The 18597-nt window shown below is 48.4% G+C and overlaps 1 protein-coding gene across 2 annotated transcripts; it reads right to left on the reverse strand.

The window, feature by feature from the left end:
- Nucleotides 1-510: 510 nt before the first annotated feature.
- pcy2 (Ethanolamine-phosphate cytidylyltransferase) lies at nucleotides 511-18185 on the reverse strand. Of its 2 annotated transcripts, NM_001173569.1 has the most exon segments (14): nucleotides 511-1745; nucleotides 1800-3211; nucleotides 3461-3549; nucleotides 3642-3707; nucleotides 4855-4920; nucleotides 5480-5557; nucleotides 8510-8592; nucleotides 9231-9369; nucleotides 10099-10140; nucleotides 10396-10547; nucleotides 12117-12229; nucleotides 12517-12565; nucleotides 12783-12871; nucleotides 17882-18120. In NM_001173569.1, coding segments are annotated over 13 exon segments (1206 nt in total). In that variant the 5' UTR covers nucleotides 18004-18120; the 3' UTR covers nucleotides 511-1745; nucleotides 1800-3093.
- Between the last annotated feature and the right edge of the window lie 412 nt (nucleotides 18186-18597).

The raw sequence follows: 18597 nt of genomic DNA on the forward strand, positions 1-18597 counted from the left end.
TCTCACTCCAACCCTGTTCCTGGAGAACTACAGTCCTGTAGGTTCACTCCAACCCTGCTCCTGGAGAACTACAGTCCTGTAGGTTCACTCCAACCCTGTTCCTGGAGAGCTACAGTCCTGTAGGTTCACTCCAACCCTGTTCCTGGAGAACTACAGTCCTGTAGGTTCACTCCAACCCTGTTCCTGGAGAACTACAGTCCTGTAGGTTCACTCCAACCCTGTTCCTGGAGAACTACAGTCCTGTAGGTTCACTCCAACCCTGTTCCTGGAGAGCTACAGTCCTGTAGGTTTTCGCTCCAACCCTGATCTAGCGAACTTAATTTAGCTGGTTGAGTCACTAAATCATGTTGGTTACAACTGATGTTGGAGCTAAAACCTGCAGGAGGGTAGGTCTCCAGGAACAAGTTTGGAGAGCTCTGTTCTAGAGCCTACCGCCTCAAAGGAGGATACATATGCAAATAAAAGATGACTGGTCATTGATCAGATTAATTAGATCAGATTGTGATGTCATGCTTTTTTCCCCCCTTCGTTTATTTTAGTAAATATTTGAACACTTATTTTTCTTAACTGCATTGTTGGTTAAGGGCTTGTAAGCATTTCCCTGTAAGATCTACTCCTGTTGTATTCGGCACATGTGACAAATAAAATGTGATTTGCTGTAGGCCAAAAACTCCATCCCACCTGAACAGGCTGACATTTCCATCACTTTTTCCCTAAAAAGGGCATTATCATAATTTCAGTGTCATTTCAACCTCAGTGTGGAAATATATAAGTTTGTAAGATAGGTGAAGACCATTATAGGAAAAATTACTCTTCTGAAACTATCATTAGACATTAGTGGTAAGCAAATGTGTGCTTACACAATTTTACTAATCAGACTTTTTTCCAGCTTAGTAGGTAAATAATGTTAACCTTTTGGGGTTTCCACTTCATGTCAGATATTACGGACTATTGAACAACTACAGAGGCTCAACCTCAAAATAATGTATTTTCTTATCACCGGACAATTAATTGACAGATTTACAGAGCAACTTTATAGCGGGGTAGTGCCATACAATATACATGCCCATTTGTTTTGTTATTCATTTTTCATTCGCACACACTCCCTTTAAAACAGTCTCTCTCACGCATACACACTCCCCCTTTAAAACAGTCTCTCTCACACATACACACACTTGACTCCCCCATTCATTGTCCATACCTCTCTAAAAACGTTTTAAATTAATTATCCACATACCAACACATTAAAAACAAGAAAAGAAAACGTTGACAGAGTCCTGAATCATCATGTTACATACAAGACAGAGGGGTGCATCTGAAATGGCACCCTATTCCCTGTACAGTACACTGTTTTTATTTATTGATGAGATAGTGGGCTGGATTTAAACCCAGAGCGATGTAAAGGAGGTCATGCTTAAAGAGCACCACCTTCCTCCTGAGTCGGCTCCTAGCGAGGCGCGAACCCAAGACCTCTGCCTCAAACCAGCGTGACCGGTCACGCCACAGAACAGCCAGTTATTCCATGGCGCAAGTGGGGACACTTCAGGCTGAGCAGCTACGTCCACTCTGGCATGTATGTGTGCTAGGGCCAGCGGCTGTAACCGCAGGTCTGGGGCCAGCGGCTGTAACCGCAGGGCTGGGGCCAGCGGCTGTAACCGCAGGTCCGGGGCCAGCGGCTGTAACCGCAGGTCCGGGGCCAGCGGCTGTAACCGCAGGTCCGGGGCCAGCGGCTGTAACCGCAGGTCCGGGGCCAGCGGCTGTAACCGCAGGTCCGGGGCCAGCGGCTGTAACCGCAGGTCTGGGGTCAGCTGCCTTTTGACCAGGGTCCATAGGGAATAGTGTGCCATTTGGTAAATCAGACTGGAAGGCACTACTAAATATACAGTACACACACAACTACATAGACTTTTCTCTCTTCTTCACAAGTCTCTCAATGTTCTCTTTTTCTTCACAGTCACACTTTGGATTCTTTTCTCCATCTTCCTTTCCTCTCCTCCTTCCTTTCTGCCTGGAAGTGTGATGAGATTTAACACACTCCATTCCAGATATTCCACTCCAGACATTATTATGGGCCATCCTCCCCTCAGCAGCCTCCACTGACAGGGGGAGAGGGTGATTTTTGTGTTCTCCTTAGCTGGTGAAGGAGAGGAGGCGTCTTGGTTAAAGTCAGGTTCTGCGGTCTGATCCGGTTTGGGTGAGGTGGAAACTCATTCCATGGAGGGTCTAGTGTCTGCTGTTTTTCCTTTCAGTTAAGATCTAGACAACCAGGTGAGGGGAGTTCCTTACTAATTACTGACCTTAATTCATCAATCAAGTACAAGGGAGTGAAAACCCGCAGCCACTCGGCCGTCGGTGGAATGAGTTTGGCCCGTTGTGGACTGGGGGGTAAAGCAGGTCTAGGATGGGCTAGCAGGCAATGCTTCACTAAAGGATGTGTATACAGTATAAGTAGTAGGACTAGACTGGTTTGGGCTGGCTAGGTTCAGTCTGACCCTGTTTGGGTCGTGTTTGAACCATTTTGAACTGGTTAGGACAGGGGATCCCAAACTTTTTTGTTCCGCGACCCCATTTTGTTATTTTAAAAAAAGGTGATGAAATCAACAGCCAATGTTTGGTTCTTAAACTGGGACTATGACCGTCTATTACAAATCAATTGACAGTACATTTGACAGTGTTTCAATATGAAGGATTGTTTGAAGTGACAAATGCATCAGAAAGGTATTGGGAAGATCAGAAGATCATCAGGCAATCATTTAGTTTGATCTTCTGTGTAGAAAATAACACCATTGATTTATTGTTCCTCCAGTCTGATTTTAGTGTCTGGTCTTGTCCACTCTGTTCTGAGGCTTCTGGGTATTGTAGAGGGAAACCGTAGATTAAACCGTTCAAAAGATAGGAAGGAAGAAAACCAAAACTGCTCTCATTATTACAACGGCATCTAGCAGCTACCGGAGGTTACTGACATAACCCCAGTTCTATGAACCAAACGCAATTAAAAAAAGAAAGTTATTTCAGAGTTTCTCTAGTTTGGGAAACGCTGGGTTAGGATCAGTTTTGGGACAGCTGGGTCTGGTTTGAACTAGTTTGATCTGGTTACTGTGCTGCTTGGGCCGTGTCCCCGGCCCGCTCTCCCTCTGCCTGGCGTTTCATCGCCTCAAACACTGCAATCTCCTTGGCCTCCTTCTTCTGGTTCCTTGCCTCAAACTGCAGCCTGGAGAGAGAATCAAACCAACTTCATTTGTATGGTGCATTTTGTACAAGATAACAATACAATAACATCAAATAAGGAGGGAGAGAGGCAGGGAGGAGGTGGAGAGAGGCGGGGAGGAAGTTGGGAGAGAGGGATGGAAAAATAACCAAATGAGTGAGAAAAAGATGAGGGACAAGGGGAGACAGAAGGTAGACGGTGATAGATTGGGTGAGAGACACTTCAAGGCTACTGTGTGAGAGAGGCCCTTACCGGTTCTTGATGATTCTCTGTACGATGTCATCGGTGGTCAAACCGTTACCACTGTCTACTGTACGGAAGATACCTCTCTTCTTAGGCTCCTGGGACACACACAATAACATGCAATCACACAAAAAGACAGATAATCACACACGAATACTGCAAAACAGACAAACACACAGTCAGTACTCACAGCATAAGGGTCTGCAGTGTCCCTGTCAGGAAACACCTCTGTCTTCCCATGACACACCAGGTCCACCTACAACAAGTGACATCATAATAGGATCAATAATATAACCTACATGATTGATCATACATATCTATGGCATAACAGGAAGTGACATGGTCAATTAAAATATGACCAATAAAGGGCCTCCCGAGTGGCGCAGTGCATCGCTAGCTGTGCCACCAGAGACTCTGGGTTCGAGCCCAGGCTCTGTCGCAGCCGGCCGCGACCGGGAGGTCTATGGGGCGATGCACAATTGGCCCAGCATCGTCCGGGTTAGGGAGGGTTTGGCCGGCAGGGATATCCTTGTCTCATCGCGCACTAGCGACTCCTGTGGTGGGCCGGGCGCAGTGCACGCTGACCAGGTCGCCAGGTGTTTCCTCCGACACATTGGTGCGGCTGGCTTCCGGGTTGGATGTGCGTTGTGTCAAGAAGCAGTGCGGTTGGGTTGTGTTTCAGAGGACGCATGACTCTCGACCTTCGCCTCTCCCGAGTCTGTACGGGTGTTGCAGCGATGGGACAAGACCGTAACTACCAATTGGATACCACGAAAATGGGGAGAAAAAAAGGGGGTATTTTTTATATTTTTTTATATAAAATATGATTAATAATATCTATGGTATAACAGGAAGTGACATGGGTCATTTAAAATATCAATAATATCTATGGTATAACCTACATGATAGATCATACATATCTATAGTATAACCTAATTATACATATCTATAGTATAATATCTACGGTATAACAGATCAATAATATCTACGGTATAACAGATCAATAATATCTACGGTATAACAGATCAATAATATCTACGGTATAACAGATCAGCAGAGAGAGGGGGAGAGAGGGGGAGAGAGAGCTAGAGGGGGAGAGAGGAACATCTGTAGTATGTCTGCTATACAGTAACAGCTTGACATTACTACAGCACCCCAGTCTGGAACAATGTCCCATAAACACAGGAGAAAGGTCAGTTCACACACACACACACACACTACAGGTCATTATACAGGTTTCTCCCTAAGAGAGGCTATGCATGTTAGGAAAGACGTCTCTTCTCCCAGTCAAACAATACCACTGTTTCAATAGCACTGTCTTCGTGTTTGTCTCTGTGTGTGTGTGTGTGTGTGTGTGTGTGTGTGTGTGTGTGTGTGTGTGTGTGTGCGTGTGTGTGTCTCACCTTGAAGTGGTCCAGCAGATCTTTACCCACAGCATAGGGAGCCCCAATCACAACCTCTGATACATACTGGGAGGGAGGGAGGGAGGGAGGGAGGGAGGGAGGGAGGGAGGGAGGGAGGGAGAAAATAATTAATTTAACAACAACAAAAATAAGAGTGAGTTGTGAGTGTTGCATAATGTTGTGTAATGGTTGTATTTAGGTCAACAGACATTGAGTAATAGCTCTGTCACAGGACAGGGAGACAGTTTCAGGCTTTGTGTTAACGCTGAATGGTTATGGAATTGTGTAATCCGGTGTGTGTGTGTGTGTGTGTGTGTGTGTGTGTGTGTGTGTGTGTGTTGTGTGTGTAAGGAGAACATTTATCTCTAGGTAGAGCAAACAGCTTTAACTATCTGTGACTATTGGGCCCAAGGGGTTACAAAGAACAGTTGTTGGTGTGTGTCTGTGTTGGTGTGTGTGTGTGTGTGTGTGTGCGTGTGTGTCGGTGTGTGTGTGCACCATTGTGTGTGTGCATTGGTGTGTATGTGTGCGTGTCTGTCTGTGTCGGGGAGTGTGTGTCCGGGAGTGTCGGTGGGCGCCTGTGTGTTGGTGTGTCTGTGTGTGTTTAATGTGTGTATGTTCTCACCCTGCAGGCCAGGACACTCAGGGTTCTCTCGTGGATGTTCATGATTGGGTAGTTCTTCCCTTTGTAGCGATTCACTTCCTGGTTGACAGAAAAACACAACCAATGACAGGATATTTACTAGCCTCGACCAATGTCAGGATATTTTACTAGCTCTCGACCAATGGCATGAGGCTTTATTGCAATGTGAAACGGGGGTATTTGTCTAATTAATTGGCTGATCCCTCCTGATGTCCTGGATGGAACAATGTGAGCCCAGTTGACTACTTTGAAATGGTGAAAGTCCTCAATGCCCATGATTTTGGCCACTACGGTTGTCTATCTAAGTCTATGGGAGGATATAAAGAGAAGTAGTTTAATGTTGTCTCTAGACACTGATCTTAGGTCAGTTTTGTCATCCCCACTAATGGTGAAGGTTAAGATTTGGCCCTATTAAAATGTATTTTTGAAATCTGTTTTTGGTTCCAACCACTGACTTTTTTTTCCCCCCATGAAGATCGAGTTGAGAAAAGTCTCCTCCTGCTAGGATTGATCCTTCAGCATTCCGTCACAACTGACCTTGGGACAGCGTCTAAAAGGAATAGGACGACCCACACAGTCGAGGACCAATGACAGAGTATTTATACTGGCTCTCGACCAATGGCAGCGTGTTTCATTGGAATGTGAAACAGATTTGGGGAACACGAGCAGCGAGGCCCTCTGAAGCTTTATTAGACATGTACATCAATCCTTCATATAATGTGGTCAACTAGATCCACATGTTTCTCTGTAACAGTGTGTGTGTCTGTGCGTACCACGGGCCTGTGTGTGTGTGTGTGTGTGAGAGGGCCAGTGAAACAGTCTGCCCCTCCCATCATGTCTACAGGGTTATAAAACCACATTCTCAGAGAATCTGATGGGGTCAGCGTATCAAATCAAAGTTTATTTGTCATGTGCGCCGGTTACAACGGGTAGTACAGTGAAATGTTTACTTACAGGCCCCTAACCAACAGTGCAACTTTTAAGTAAAAATAGGTATTAGGTGAACAATAGATAGGTAAGGAAATAAAAAACAACAGTAAAAAGACAGTGAATAATAACAGTAGCGAGGCTATATACAGTAGCGAGGCTATATACAGTAGCGAGGCTATATACAGTAGCGAGGCTATATACCAGGCACTGGTTAGTCGGGCTAATTGAGGTAATATGTACATGAATGTGTAGTTTAAGTGACTATGCATATATGATAAACAGAGTAGCAGCAGCGTAAAAGAGGGGTTGGGGGGACGACGGGGACGGGGGCACAATGCAGATAGTCCGGGTAGCCATTTGATTACCTGTTCAGGAGTCTTAATGCTTGGGGATAAAAACTGCCTTTTGGTCCTAGACTTGCCATGCGGTAGAGGAGAGAACAGTCTATGACTTGGCTGGGGTCTTTGACAATTTTCAGGGCCTTCCTCTGACACCACCTGGTATAGAGGTCCTGGATGGCAGGCAGCTTGGCCCCAGTGATGTACTGGACCGTACGCACTACCATCTGAAGTGCCTTGCGGTCAGAGGCCGAGCAGTTGCCATACCAGGCAGTGATGCAACCAGTCAGGATGCTCTCGATGTTGCAGCTGTAGAACCTTTTGAGGATCTGAGGACCCATGCCAAATCTTTTTAGTTTCCTGAGGAGGAATAGGCTTTGTCGTGCCCCTCTTCACGACTGTCTTGGTGTGTTTGGACCATTCTAGTTTGTTGGTGATGTGGACACCAAGGAACTTGAAGCTCTCAACCTGCTCCACTACAGCCCCGCCGATGAGAATGGGGATGTGCTCAGTCCTCCTTTTCCTGTAGTCCACAATCATCTCCTTAGTCTTGATCACGTTGAGGGATAGGTTGTTATTCTGGCACCACCCGGTCAGGTCTCGGACCTCCTCCCTATAGGCCGTCTTGTCGTTGTCTGTGATCAGGCCTACCACTGTTGTGTCGTCTGCAAGCTTAATGATGGTGTTGGAGTCGTACCTGGCCACGCAGTTGTGGGTGAACAGGGAGTACAGGAGGGGACTGAGCACGCACCCCTGAGGGGCTCCAGTGTTGAGGATCAGCTTGGCAGATGTGTTGCTACCTACCCCGACCACCTGGGGGCGGCCTGTCAGGAAGTCCAGGATCCAGTTGCAGAGGGAGGTGTTTAGTCCCATGGTCCTTAGCTTAGCGATGAGCTTCGTGGGCACTATGGTGTTGAACGCTGAGCTGTAGTCAATGAACAGCATTCTCACATAGGTGTTCCTTTTGTCCAGGTGGGAAAGGGCAGTGTGGAGTGCAATAGAGATTGCGTCATCTTTCTGGGATAATGGTGTTGATGTGAGCCATTACCAGCCTTTCAAAGCACTTCATGACGTGAGTGCTACGGGTCTGTAGTCATTTAGGCAGGTTGCCTTCGTGTTCTTGGGCACAGGGACTATGGTGGTCTGCTTGAAACATGTTGGTATTACAGACTCAATCAGGGACATGTTGAAAATGTCTTTGAAGACACCTGCCAGTTTGTCAGCACATGCCCGGAGCACACGTCATTGTAATCCATCTGGCCCCGCGGCCTTGTGTATGTTGACCTGTTTAAAGGTCTTACTCACGTCGGCTACGGAGAGTATGATCACACAGTCATCCGGAACAGCTGATGCTCTCATGCATGCCTCAGTGTTGCTTGCCTCGAAGCGAGCATAGAAGTGATTTAGCTCGTCTGGTAGGCTTGTGTCACTGGGCAGCTCGCGGCTGTGCTTCCCTTTGTAGTCTGTAATAGTTTGCAAGCCCTGCCACATAAGATGAGTGTCGGAGTCGGAGATTCAATTTTAGCCCTGTATTGGCGCTTGGCCTGTTTGATGGTTCGTCGGAGGGCTTAGCAGGATTTCTTATAAGCTTCCGGGTTAGAGTCCCGCAACTTGAAAGCGGCAGCTCTACCCTTTAGCTCAGTGCAAATCAACACAAATGTTGCCTGTGCAAATGTTTCCTGAATCTGATGGGGTCAGCGTTTTCTGAACATGTGTGTGTGTTTGTTTAAGTGTGTGTACATACCTGGTCAAAGTGCAGTCCCACAATGACGTAAGGCCTCTCAGCCTGTTTGTAGACCGTCTCCAGGAAGTCAACATGACCAATGTCTGATGGGGAGGAGTGGTCAAGGTAATCACAAACACACAGACACACGACCACCATTTGTCTCGGTCTCTCTCACAGACACACGACCACCATTTGTCTCGGTCTCTCTCACAGACACACGACCACCATTTGTCTCGGTCTCTCTCACAGACACACGACCACCATTTGTCTCGGTCTCTCTCACAGACACACGACCACCATTTGTCTCGGTCTCTCTCACAGACACACGACCACCATTTGTCTCGGTCTCTCTCACAGACACACGACCACCATTTGTCTCGGTCTCTCTCACAGACACACGACCACCATTTGTCTCGGTCTCTCTCACAGACACACGACCACCATTTGTCTCGGTCTCTCTCACAGACACACGACCACCATTTGTCTCGGTCTCTCTCACAGACACACGACCACCATTTGTTTCGGTCTCTCTCACAGACACACGACCACCATTTGTCTCGGTCTCTCTCACAGACAGACAACCACCCTTTGTTTCGGTCTCTCTCACAGACAGACAACCACCCATTGTTTCAGTTTCTCTCACAGACAGACAACCACCCATTGTTTCGGTCTCTCTCACAGACAGACAACCACCCATTGTTTCAGTTTCTCTCACAGACACAGCGGTACATAAGGATACGGAAGAGGTCGAAGGCCCCGGCTACGTAGATGATGGTGTCCCCAGGTTGGGCCTCCTGTCCTGAGGCAAACTGGATGATCTTCTGGGAAGTCTGGAGGAACTGGGACACTCCTGTCCATGGACTGTGGCCCTTAGGACCCTGGGGAGACAAAACACTATTATAGTCATAACCCCTAATCCAAACCTAACACAAACCTAATATAAACCTATCCCAACTCCTGTCCATGGACTGTGGCCCTTAGACCCTGAGACGAAACACTTATCTAACCCCTAATCCAAACCTAACACAAATTATAAACCTATCCCAACTCCTGTCCATGGACTGTGGCCCTTAGGACCCTGGAGACAAAACACTATTATAGTCATCTTAATACCAACCTATCCCAATGACTGTGGCCCTTAGGACCCTGGGGAGACAAAACACTATTATAGTCATAACCCCTAATCCAAACCTAACACAAACCTAATATAAACCTATCCCAACTCCTGTCCATGGACTGTGGCCCTTAGGACCCTGGGGAGAACATGGAGGGGAGGAGAGAGAGGGGAAGGGCCCGTTCTAAACCCTAGCCTCAGAAACCCAGCCATCTCATAGTAGTTGGAAAGCCTGAGGAAGTAACTCCTCAGAAAGCAGGCTCACGTGGGTGTTCCAAAGAGACCTTTTGTTAAACACAAAATAAAAATCGGACTTAACTTTCTGATCATTCCATCTGAATACACTACGGTACCATTTTCACTGAGATGTACAGCACACCATGGTTGTACTGAACAGTGTAATTGCGCCCCCTTGTGTTCAGAATAATCTACAACAACAGAATGTTGTCATCTCCACTTCCTCTTCAGAATATATTTGAATAGTAATATTTACCTTCCCAAAGTTGTCCGTGTGCTGTTGGTAGTCTGAGTTGTCCTGTAAACCGACACAGGAAGAGGTTTGCTTGAGGTCAGTCCTGTGTGATTTCTGTGATTACAACAGTGTAAGCCACAGGAGGTTGGTGGCACCTTATTTAGGGAGGATGGGCTGGAGCAGAATCAATGGAATGTGTTTAATACCATTCCCTCCGTTCCAACCTTTACTGTGAGCCGTCCTCCCCTCAGCAGCCTCCCCTGCTGTAAGTACACACAATACTGTAAGGTCAGTGTGCTCTCTGTGTGTGCTACTCACAATGTTACTGTGGTGGGTTTTAGTCATGAGCAGCATGCGGCCCACCAGGTCTGTGGTGGAGACCCCCTGGGTGCGTCTACACTCCCGGTACCGGCCCTCTCTCTTCACCTCCGCATACGTGTCCTTACCGTCCACCGTCAGAGTGATGTCATCTAAGGTACACAAGGACAACGTTGTAGTTAGTTTTCTGACATCAGCCCAACATGATGGAATCCCACCTCTCCCACTGTAGCCTGGGATGTACATTCAACTGTCTAAATAAACACAGAAATATGGGAGGAGGATGAGTCCCTGTTCTCCTTTAAAAATGTAACAAATCGGTCTCAGTCAGGCCCCCCCTACCCCCCAATCCCCTTACCTCCCCCCCACCCGCTCCCCCTACGTCCCGCTCCCCCTACCCTCCGCCCGCTCCCCCTACCACCCGCTCCCCTTACCACCCCCCCACCCTACGACCCGCTCCCCCAACCCTCCGCCCGCTCCCCTTACCTCCCCCCACCCACTCCCCCAACCCTCCGCCCGATCCCTTACCTCCCCCACCCACTCCCCCTACCCTCCGCCCGCTCCCCTTACCTCCCACTCCCCTTACCCTCCGCTCCCCCCTACCCTCCCCTTACCCTCCGCTCCCCCTACCCTCCGCTTACCTCCCACTCCCCTTACCCTCCGCTCCCCCTACCCTCCCCCCTTACCCTCCGCTCCCCCTACCACCCGCTCCCCTACCACCCGCTCCCCTTACCACCCCCCACCCTACCACCCGCTCCCCCTACCACCCGCTCCCCTTACCTCCCCCCACCCACTCCCCCTACCCTCCGCCTCCCGCTCCCCTTACCCCCCACTCCCCTTACCCTCCGCTCCCCCCTACCCTCCGCACCTCCCGCTCCCCTTACCCTCCGCTCCCCCCTACCCTCCGCTTACCTCCCACTCCCCTTACCCTCCGCTCCCCCTACCCTCCCCTTACCCTCCGCTCCCCCTACCCTCCGCTACCTCCCGCTCCCCTTACCCTCCGCTCCCCCTACCCTCCGCTTACCTCCCGCTCCCCTTACCCTCCGCTCCCCCTACCCTCCGCTTACCTCCCGCTCCCCTACCCTCCGCCTCCCCCACCCTCCCCTTACCCTCCGCTCCCCCCTACCCTCCGCTCACCTCCCCCTCCCCTACCCTCCGCTCCCCCTACCCTCCCCTTACCCTCCGCCTCCCCTACCCTCCCCTTACCCTCCGCTCCCCTACCCTCCCCTTACCCTCCGCTCCCCCCTACCCTCCGCTTACCTCCCGCTCCCCTACCCTCCGCTCCCCCTACCCTCCCCTTACCCTCCGCTCCCCTACCCTCCGCTACCTCCCGCTCCCCTTACCCTCCGCTCCCCCCTACCCTCCCCTTACCCTCCGCTCCCCCTACCCTCCGCTTACCTCCCGCTCCCCCCTACCCTCCGCCTCCCCTTACCCTCCCCTTACCCTCCGCTCCCCTACCCTCCCCTTACCCTCCGCTCCCCCTACCCTCCCCTTACCCTCCGCTCCCCCTACCCTCCGCTTACCTCCCGCTCCCCTTACCCTCCGCTCCCCCCTACCCTCCCCTTACCCTCCGCTCCCCCTACCCTCCGCTTACCTCCCGCTCCCCTTACCCTCCGCTCCCCCTACCCTCCGCTTACCTCCCGCTCCCCTTACCCTCCGCTCCCCCTACCCTCCGCTCCCCCCTACCCTTACCCGCTCCCCCTACCACCCGCTCCCCTTACCTCCGTGGACGCAGAAGTCACTGTTGTATTTGTCCAGTGTGTCCAGTGTGGTGACATAGGGAGCACCCTCTACGATCTCATCCACCCACTTGATAGCCTGCACCATCTTATACCTACAACACCATTCCACAACTTTATTGTCCATTTACATACCATACCAAAACTTTGTCCATTTACATACCATACCAAAACTTTATTGTCCATTTACATACCATACCAAAACTTTATTGTCCATTTACATACCATACCAAAACTTCATTGTCCATTTACATACCATACCAAAACTTCATTGTCCATTTACATACCATACCAAAACTTCATTGTCCATTTACATACCATCCTTATTGTCCATTTATCATTTGTCCATTTACATGAAAATGAAATGCAGTGATTTTCTTACCTCTCTGCCTGGGTGAAGACAGGAGGACCCTTGTGCTTCGAGATCTCTTCTGGAGGGAGGGAGAGAAGGGAAGTGACTGTATATTACTGTACTGTTGTCGAGAGGGGAACAGAGAGACAAGTGAAGAAACAGATCAGAGAATGAGATACTTATGATTAATACGCGTGTGTCCGTGTGTGTCCGTGTGTGTGTCCGTGTGTGTGTCCGTCCGTGTGTGTGTGTGTCCGTCCGTGTGTGTGTGTGTCCGTGTGTGTCCGTGTGTGTACCATCTGTATGTACTCCAACGATGAGGTAATCTCCCATGGCCTTAGCCTGTCTCAGCTGGTTGGAGTGGCCGTAGTGCACCATGTCATAACTACAGGACAGGGACAGAGAGCATGATGTCATTAACATGGGACAGACAGTGTGTATAACAGCTGGTCTCAGGGAGGGGATAGTGACTACAGGACAGGGAGGGGATAGTGTTTTAATGAGTAGCTGCTCTATACTTGATAGTTGGTTTCTGTATCCAGTGGTAGATGTCCGTCTGTCTGTCTGCCTGCCTGCCTGCCTGTCTGCCTGCCTGTCTGCCTGCCTGTCTGTCGACACCTCTAATGGAATAGATATGGAGGAAGCTCTCCCCTTCCACACAGCAGACCCATCACCCCACACAACCCTACAGCCTGCTCCGTCCTGCTCCTGTCCTACCGTCACATGATTACCAGCCATGGTAGGATTTACACTAAACCCAACAAGTTACGTTTCTCCAGTTAGGATTCAGCCCGAGGAAAGTACAATGTGTGGCTCTCGCAGTATGTGTGTCATCCTCTCTCTGTAATGTGTGTGTGTGTGTGTGTGTGTGTGTGTGTGTGTGTGTGTTTCGGCCTGTGGTGTGTGTGCTGTGTGCGTGTGGTGCGTGGGTCGTGTGTTTTGTGTTTGTTGTGTGTGTGTGTGTGTGTGTGTGTGTGTGTAAAAGTACTGATTCCTCTCTGTAATTAACCCCAGGATTACCATGGGAATTATCCCTGAGGTGTAACCAAGACGACAGACAGTATCTCTAGGCTAAGACCAGGAGACAGGCAGATCACCTGGAGACTCCCAACAACTCTCCTTTATACTGCCACTATAGTACAGAGAGCCTGCCTCTGATAGGTCAGTATAGTACAGAGAGCCTGCCTCTGATAGGTCAGTATAGTATAGTACATAGAGCCTGCCTCTGATAGGTCAGTATAGTATAGTACAGAGAGCCTGCCTCTGATAGGTCAGTATAGTATAGTATAGTACAGAGAGCCTGCCTCTGATAGGTCAGTATAGTACAGAGAGCCTGCCTCTGATAGGTCTGTCCTGTCCACATAACTTGCTGGGTTTTGGCCAAACAGCCACTCTCTCTAATTCATTCCACTATGTAAAGAAATCATTCTGAGTGCACTCTGTAGGCTGTAGGAAATAGGGGGCCATTTGGGACATAGTACGCTGTAACAAATTACACTGAGTGCTTCTGTTTTATTTTGATGTACTCTAACACTCATCTCTCGCTCTCTCCCACTTTCTTTCCCTCTCCCCCTCTCTCTGCTCCCCTAAAAGACCCTTCTGCTACCCCCTAAAAGACCCTTCTGCTACCCCCTAAAAGACCCCTCTGCTACCCCCTAAAAGACCCCTCTGCTACCCCCTAAAAGACCCCTCTGCTACCCCTAAAAGACCCCTCTGCCACCCCTCTGCCACCCCCTAAAAGACCCTTCTGCTACCCCCTAAAAGACCCTTCTGCTACCCCCTAAAAGACCCCTCTGCTACCCCCTAAAAGACCCCTCTGCTACCCCCTAAAAGACCCCTCTGCTACCCCCTAAAAGACCCTTCTGCTACCCCCTAAAAGACCCTTCTGCTACCCCCTAAAAGACCCCTCTGCTACCCCCTAAAAGACCCCCTACCCCCTAAAAGACCCCCCTAAAAGACCCTTCTGCTACCCCCTAAAAGACCCCTCTGCTACCCCTCTGCCCCCCTAAAAGACCCTTCTGCTACCCCCTAAAAGACCCCTCTGCTACCCCCTAAAAGACCCCTCTGCTACCCCCTAAAAGACCCCTCTGCCACCCCCTAAAAGACCCCTCTGCCACCCCCTAAAAGACCCTTCTGCCACCCCCTAAAAGACCCCTCTGCTACCCCCTAAAAGACCCTTCTGCTACCCCCTAAAAGACCCCTCTGCTACCCCCTAAAAGACCCTTCTGCTACCCCCTAAAAGACCCCCTGCTACCCCCTAAAAGACCCTTCTGCTACCCCCTAAAAGACCCCCTGCTACCACCTAAAAGACCCCAACAAGACCCCTCTGCCACCCCCATGCTGTATCTGTCACTGGACGACATGTTCACTATGTTGGTAAGCTATTTATACCTAATCGCTATGTACACAGACAGACGGTTGGTTAGTTATTTATACCCACTATTCTGGACTGCCATGTCAAAACAAGCTATCACAAACTAGCCGTCTGCCTGGGTACTATGAGGGCAGAGTATCTGTGTCTGTGTGAGAGCAGTGTTTATAGCTATGCCACCACCAGTCACAAGGTGAGAACGGGGAGGTGGGAGTCAGCCGGCTCTCGCCTCAAGTAAACTCAGCAAGACCATGTCAGCACTGTACCCTACATGGTGCACTACATTTTACCAGAGCCTTATGGGTCCTGGGCAAAAGTAGTGCACGATAAAGGGAATAGGGTTCCGTTTGGGACACTACCCATATAAGGCTATATAGTATTACAGTAAGTGCACTATAGGGCTCTGATCAAAAGAGGTGCCCCTTGGTCAAAAGAAGTGCACAATATAGGCTGCCATTTTGGACACATCCCATGATGAGCACAATGCAGGCTGTAGGTACTAGGTGGTGTGGATGGGCGGGAGTGAGAGACGAGCCCTGTTTGAATACTCTCAGAATGCATCCTTCCTTCCTCCTCCCCCTTCCTTGAAAGAGCCTAATCACTGATCTGGTGTCTGTTAATAGGTGAAAGCAAAGCAGTAGAATCCTTTACTTTCCCCTATCCAGCCGTGTTGAATCAGTGATAGTAAGCCAGGGTGGTATTTCCTATTGATTTAGTGCACACCGTAGCGGTTTGCAACAAAGCAAGCACATTTCTTTATGGGACAAGTTGAGTTAATGAATATAGCCCAGGTAAAGTATGAACCAAGCCAGAGCAAGGGCATCAGAGCGTGTTATTGGCCTTGGCTAATGACTTACTCTCCTGACTCCTCTCTAATCCACAGCGAGACAAAGGTTACTGCAGGTCATTCTCCACCTGGCAGACAGCAGCATCGATCACAGAGCTTCTACCTCATCCTTATCAAGGGAGGAAGGAAGAAGGTGCCCCTAGAGTAGATGCTGATCTTGGGTCATTTTGGCATTTCCCCCATTAATGGTTAAGGTTAGGATTGGGGAGATGATCCTAGATCTGTAGCGAGGGGAAACATCACCCAGGAAGTAGCCTTATCAGGTATTAATGTATTCTACAAACTTGAATAAAGGCCTATTAGCTACTAATCAAACGTTATTTATCACATGCACCGAATAAAACAAGCTACTGCTGAAAGTAAACAACGTTTTTTGTTTGGGAAACAAACATCAAAGTGATAAGATCGTCTGCTAAATGACCAAAATGTTAACAAACATGTGGCACACTAGGAGATGTGACGCTATGGTCAGCTGATAAGGGTGGACTTTGTACTTCCTTGCCAACTGGGTTGGGTGGCTAGCTATGTCACTCTGCACATTGTCCTCTGACAACAAAACAAGCGTTGCAACATACAGTAGTGCTGCCATACATAGCCTTGGCACCACTGGGTTCCTCATCATGTTTACATGTAAAGTAAAATACAGTTGGGTAATGACAGTAAAATACAGTTAGGTAATAACAGTAAAATACCGTTATTATAATAATAAGAGGTATTAGTTAGGGCTAGTCTGTATACCTTTCTATAGCATGAAATTGATATCAAGTAGCTAAAACAGTGACTTTCAGATCAATCAACAAATGAATGACCGTTCTTCCGGCCTACCAACCGTTGCCGGCCAACTACTGTACAGGCCAGCTGTATATGAGAAAGGCTATAGCCATACACATAGCTAGAACTGATATTGTCTATTCCTCAAGGAATTGTCATGTTTAGCTTGACAATAACGATGCAATTCCTCAGGCAAAAGCACAAACCGATTTGCGACCAGGCTAATTGTTAGCTAGCAGCAAGTCAGCAACTGCACTTCACCAAGCTATTTCCAATATTTTAAAAAATGTTTTTTTTCCTTCCGTAAGCTTTATTTAACTAGGCAAGTCAGTTAAGAACAAATTCTTATTTACAATGACTGCCTTTTTATTTAATTGTTTTATTTCACAAGGTAGGCTAGTTGAGAACAAGTTCTCATTTACAATTGCGACCTGTCCAAGATAAAGCAAAGCAGTTCGACACATACAACAGAGTTACACATGGAGTAAAACAAACATACAGTCAATAATACAGTAGAAAAATAAGTCTATATACAATGTGAGCAAATGAGGTGAGATAAGGGAGGTAAGGCAATAAATAGGCCATAGTGGCGAAGTAATTACAATACAGCAATTAAACACTGGAGTGATAGATGTGCAGAAGATGAATGTTTACAGTAGAGATACTGGGGTGCAAAGGAGAACCGGGGAACAGTGGGTTAATTCCCTTGTTCAGAGGCAGAACACAGATGTTCACCTTGTCAGCTCAGGGATTTTCGATCCAACAACCTTACCACAAGGCTACCTGCCGCCCCAATATCCATACATCACAGTGACAGCTAAGGTTACGTAACATCCTACCTAAACCACATATTTGCAAACCATATGCACAGAAACTTAAGTCTAGCTGAGATCATTCCGTTCCTACTGGCTGTTGGTCGACACTGGCAGGTTGTGATCACATTCACAGCCCCTCTCTCAGAAAGGTAGCAACTGAAACAGTATAGCTAGCTAGTAGGTACTGTAATTGTCTGACTTTAGGGGGATTTGTGATTGAAATCACAAAATAATCACATTAGTAGCCACTTTTGTTTGGCCAGGCAGCAACACTCAAGTTCATGTTTACAAAGTAGCAAAAATACCTAGTTAGCCAGTTTGTGTGAAGCTGAATGTAACGATGTGCCTTTATATCTAGCTTAGTGGTTATAATCAACAGTTGATCAACCAAAACGTTACATTGTTGGTAGAGCTACGCTAGCAGTTAGTTACTAGCCTAGCTAACGTTACTTAGCTACTTATATTACTGAGGTTACTATGCACACAACAGACCACCAAAAATGATATAAACCCTTTTCGCAGCTAGGCAGCGTTGTACATGCAGCTAATATAACTAGCTAGCTGGATAGTAGGTGTAGCTACACGACTTACCACCCATCACACCACACCCGGACAGAGCGCTTCCTCTTCTCTGGGCTGCAAGCCAAGTCTCCCTGCTTAGCACCGCTCTCTATCCCCTGCTCATTCGATGTGTGGTGACCGTTCTTGATCATGTTGATAAAATAATATTAAAACTCTGAGCTAAAACCCCACAACAATAAAATAATGCCGTCAAAGTAAAGTTAAAAGGACGGGTTGTGCGATCTCATTCCCCGGTTTAACGAAAGAATGAACCCGCCGGTAGGACAACGCCTCCTTTGGCGTGGATATCGCGTCATGATCGAACCATGACTACTCTTAGGTGGCGGCCTTGCTGGTTGCGTAAAAACTCATATCACGTGATTACGGAAATCCGCACAACGTAGATTTTGGGTGTGTTCGTGAATTCAACCTCGAGTGCCAGGGTGCGCTCAGGGCGTTCAGAAACACAGAGCGTTTGTTTAGCCGAGTAGGGTTGATCCGAGCGTTTTGACTCCACAACGGCAGTCAAGCGCCCAAGCTAACTGGCTAGCTACCTCCAGACACAAATGAGAGAACCCCTCACTCTGACCATTTTACTCGCCCTAGCAGAGCTGGTTAGGCTGTTTTCATTTTATCCAGATGGTTGGTGATTGTAACTCTGCTGCTGGCAACAATTGAATTACCCTATTTTTGCCGAAGTATACTGACACCAGCCATTTTCAACTGGTGTTGAGCTTCAGTAAATT

Source organism: Salmo salar, chromosome ssa12, assembly GCF_905237065.1.
Source record: "Salmo salar chromosome ssa12, Ssal_v3.1, whole genome shotgun sequence".
Taxonomy (NCBI): Eukaryota; Metazoa; Chordata; class Actinopteri; order Salmoniformes; family Salmonidae; genus Salmo; species Salmo salar.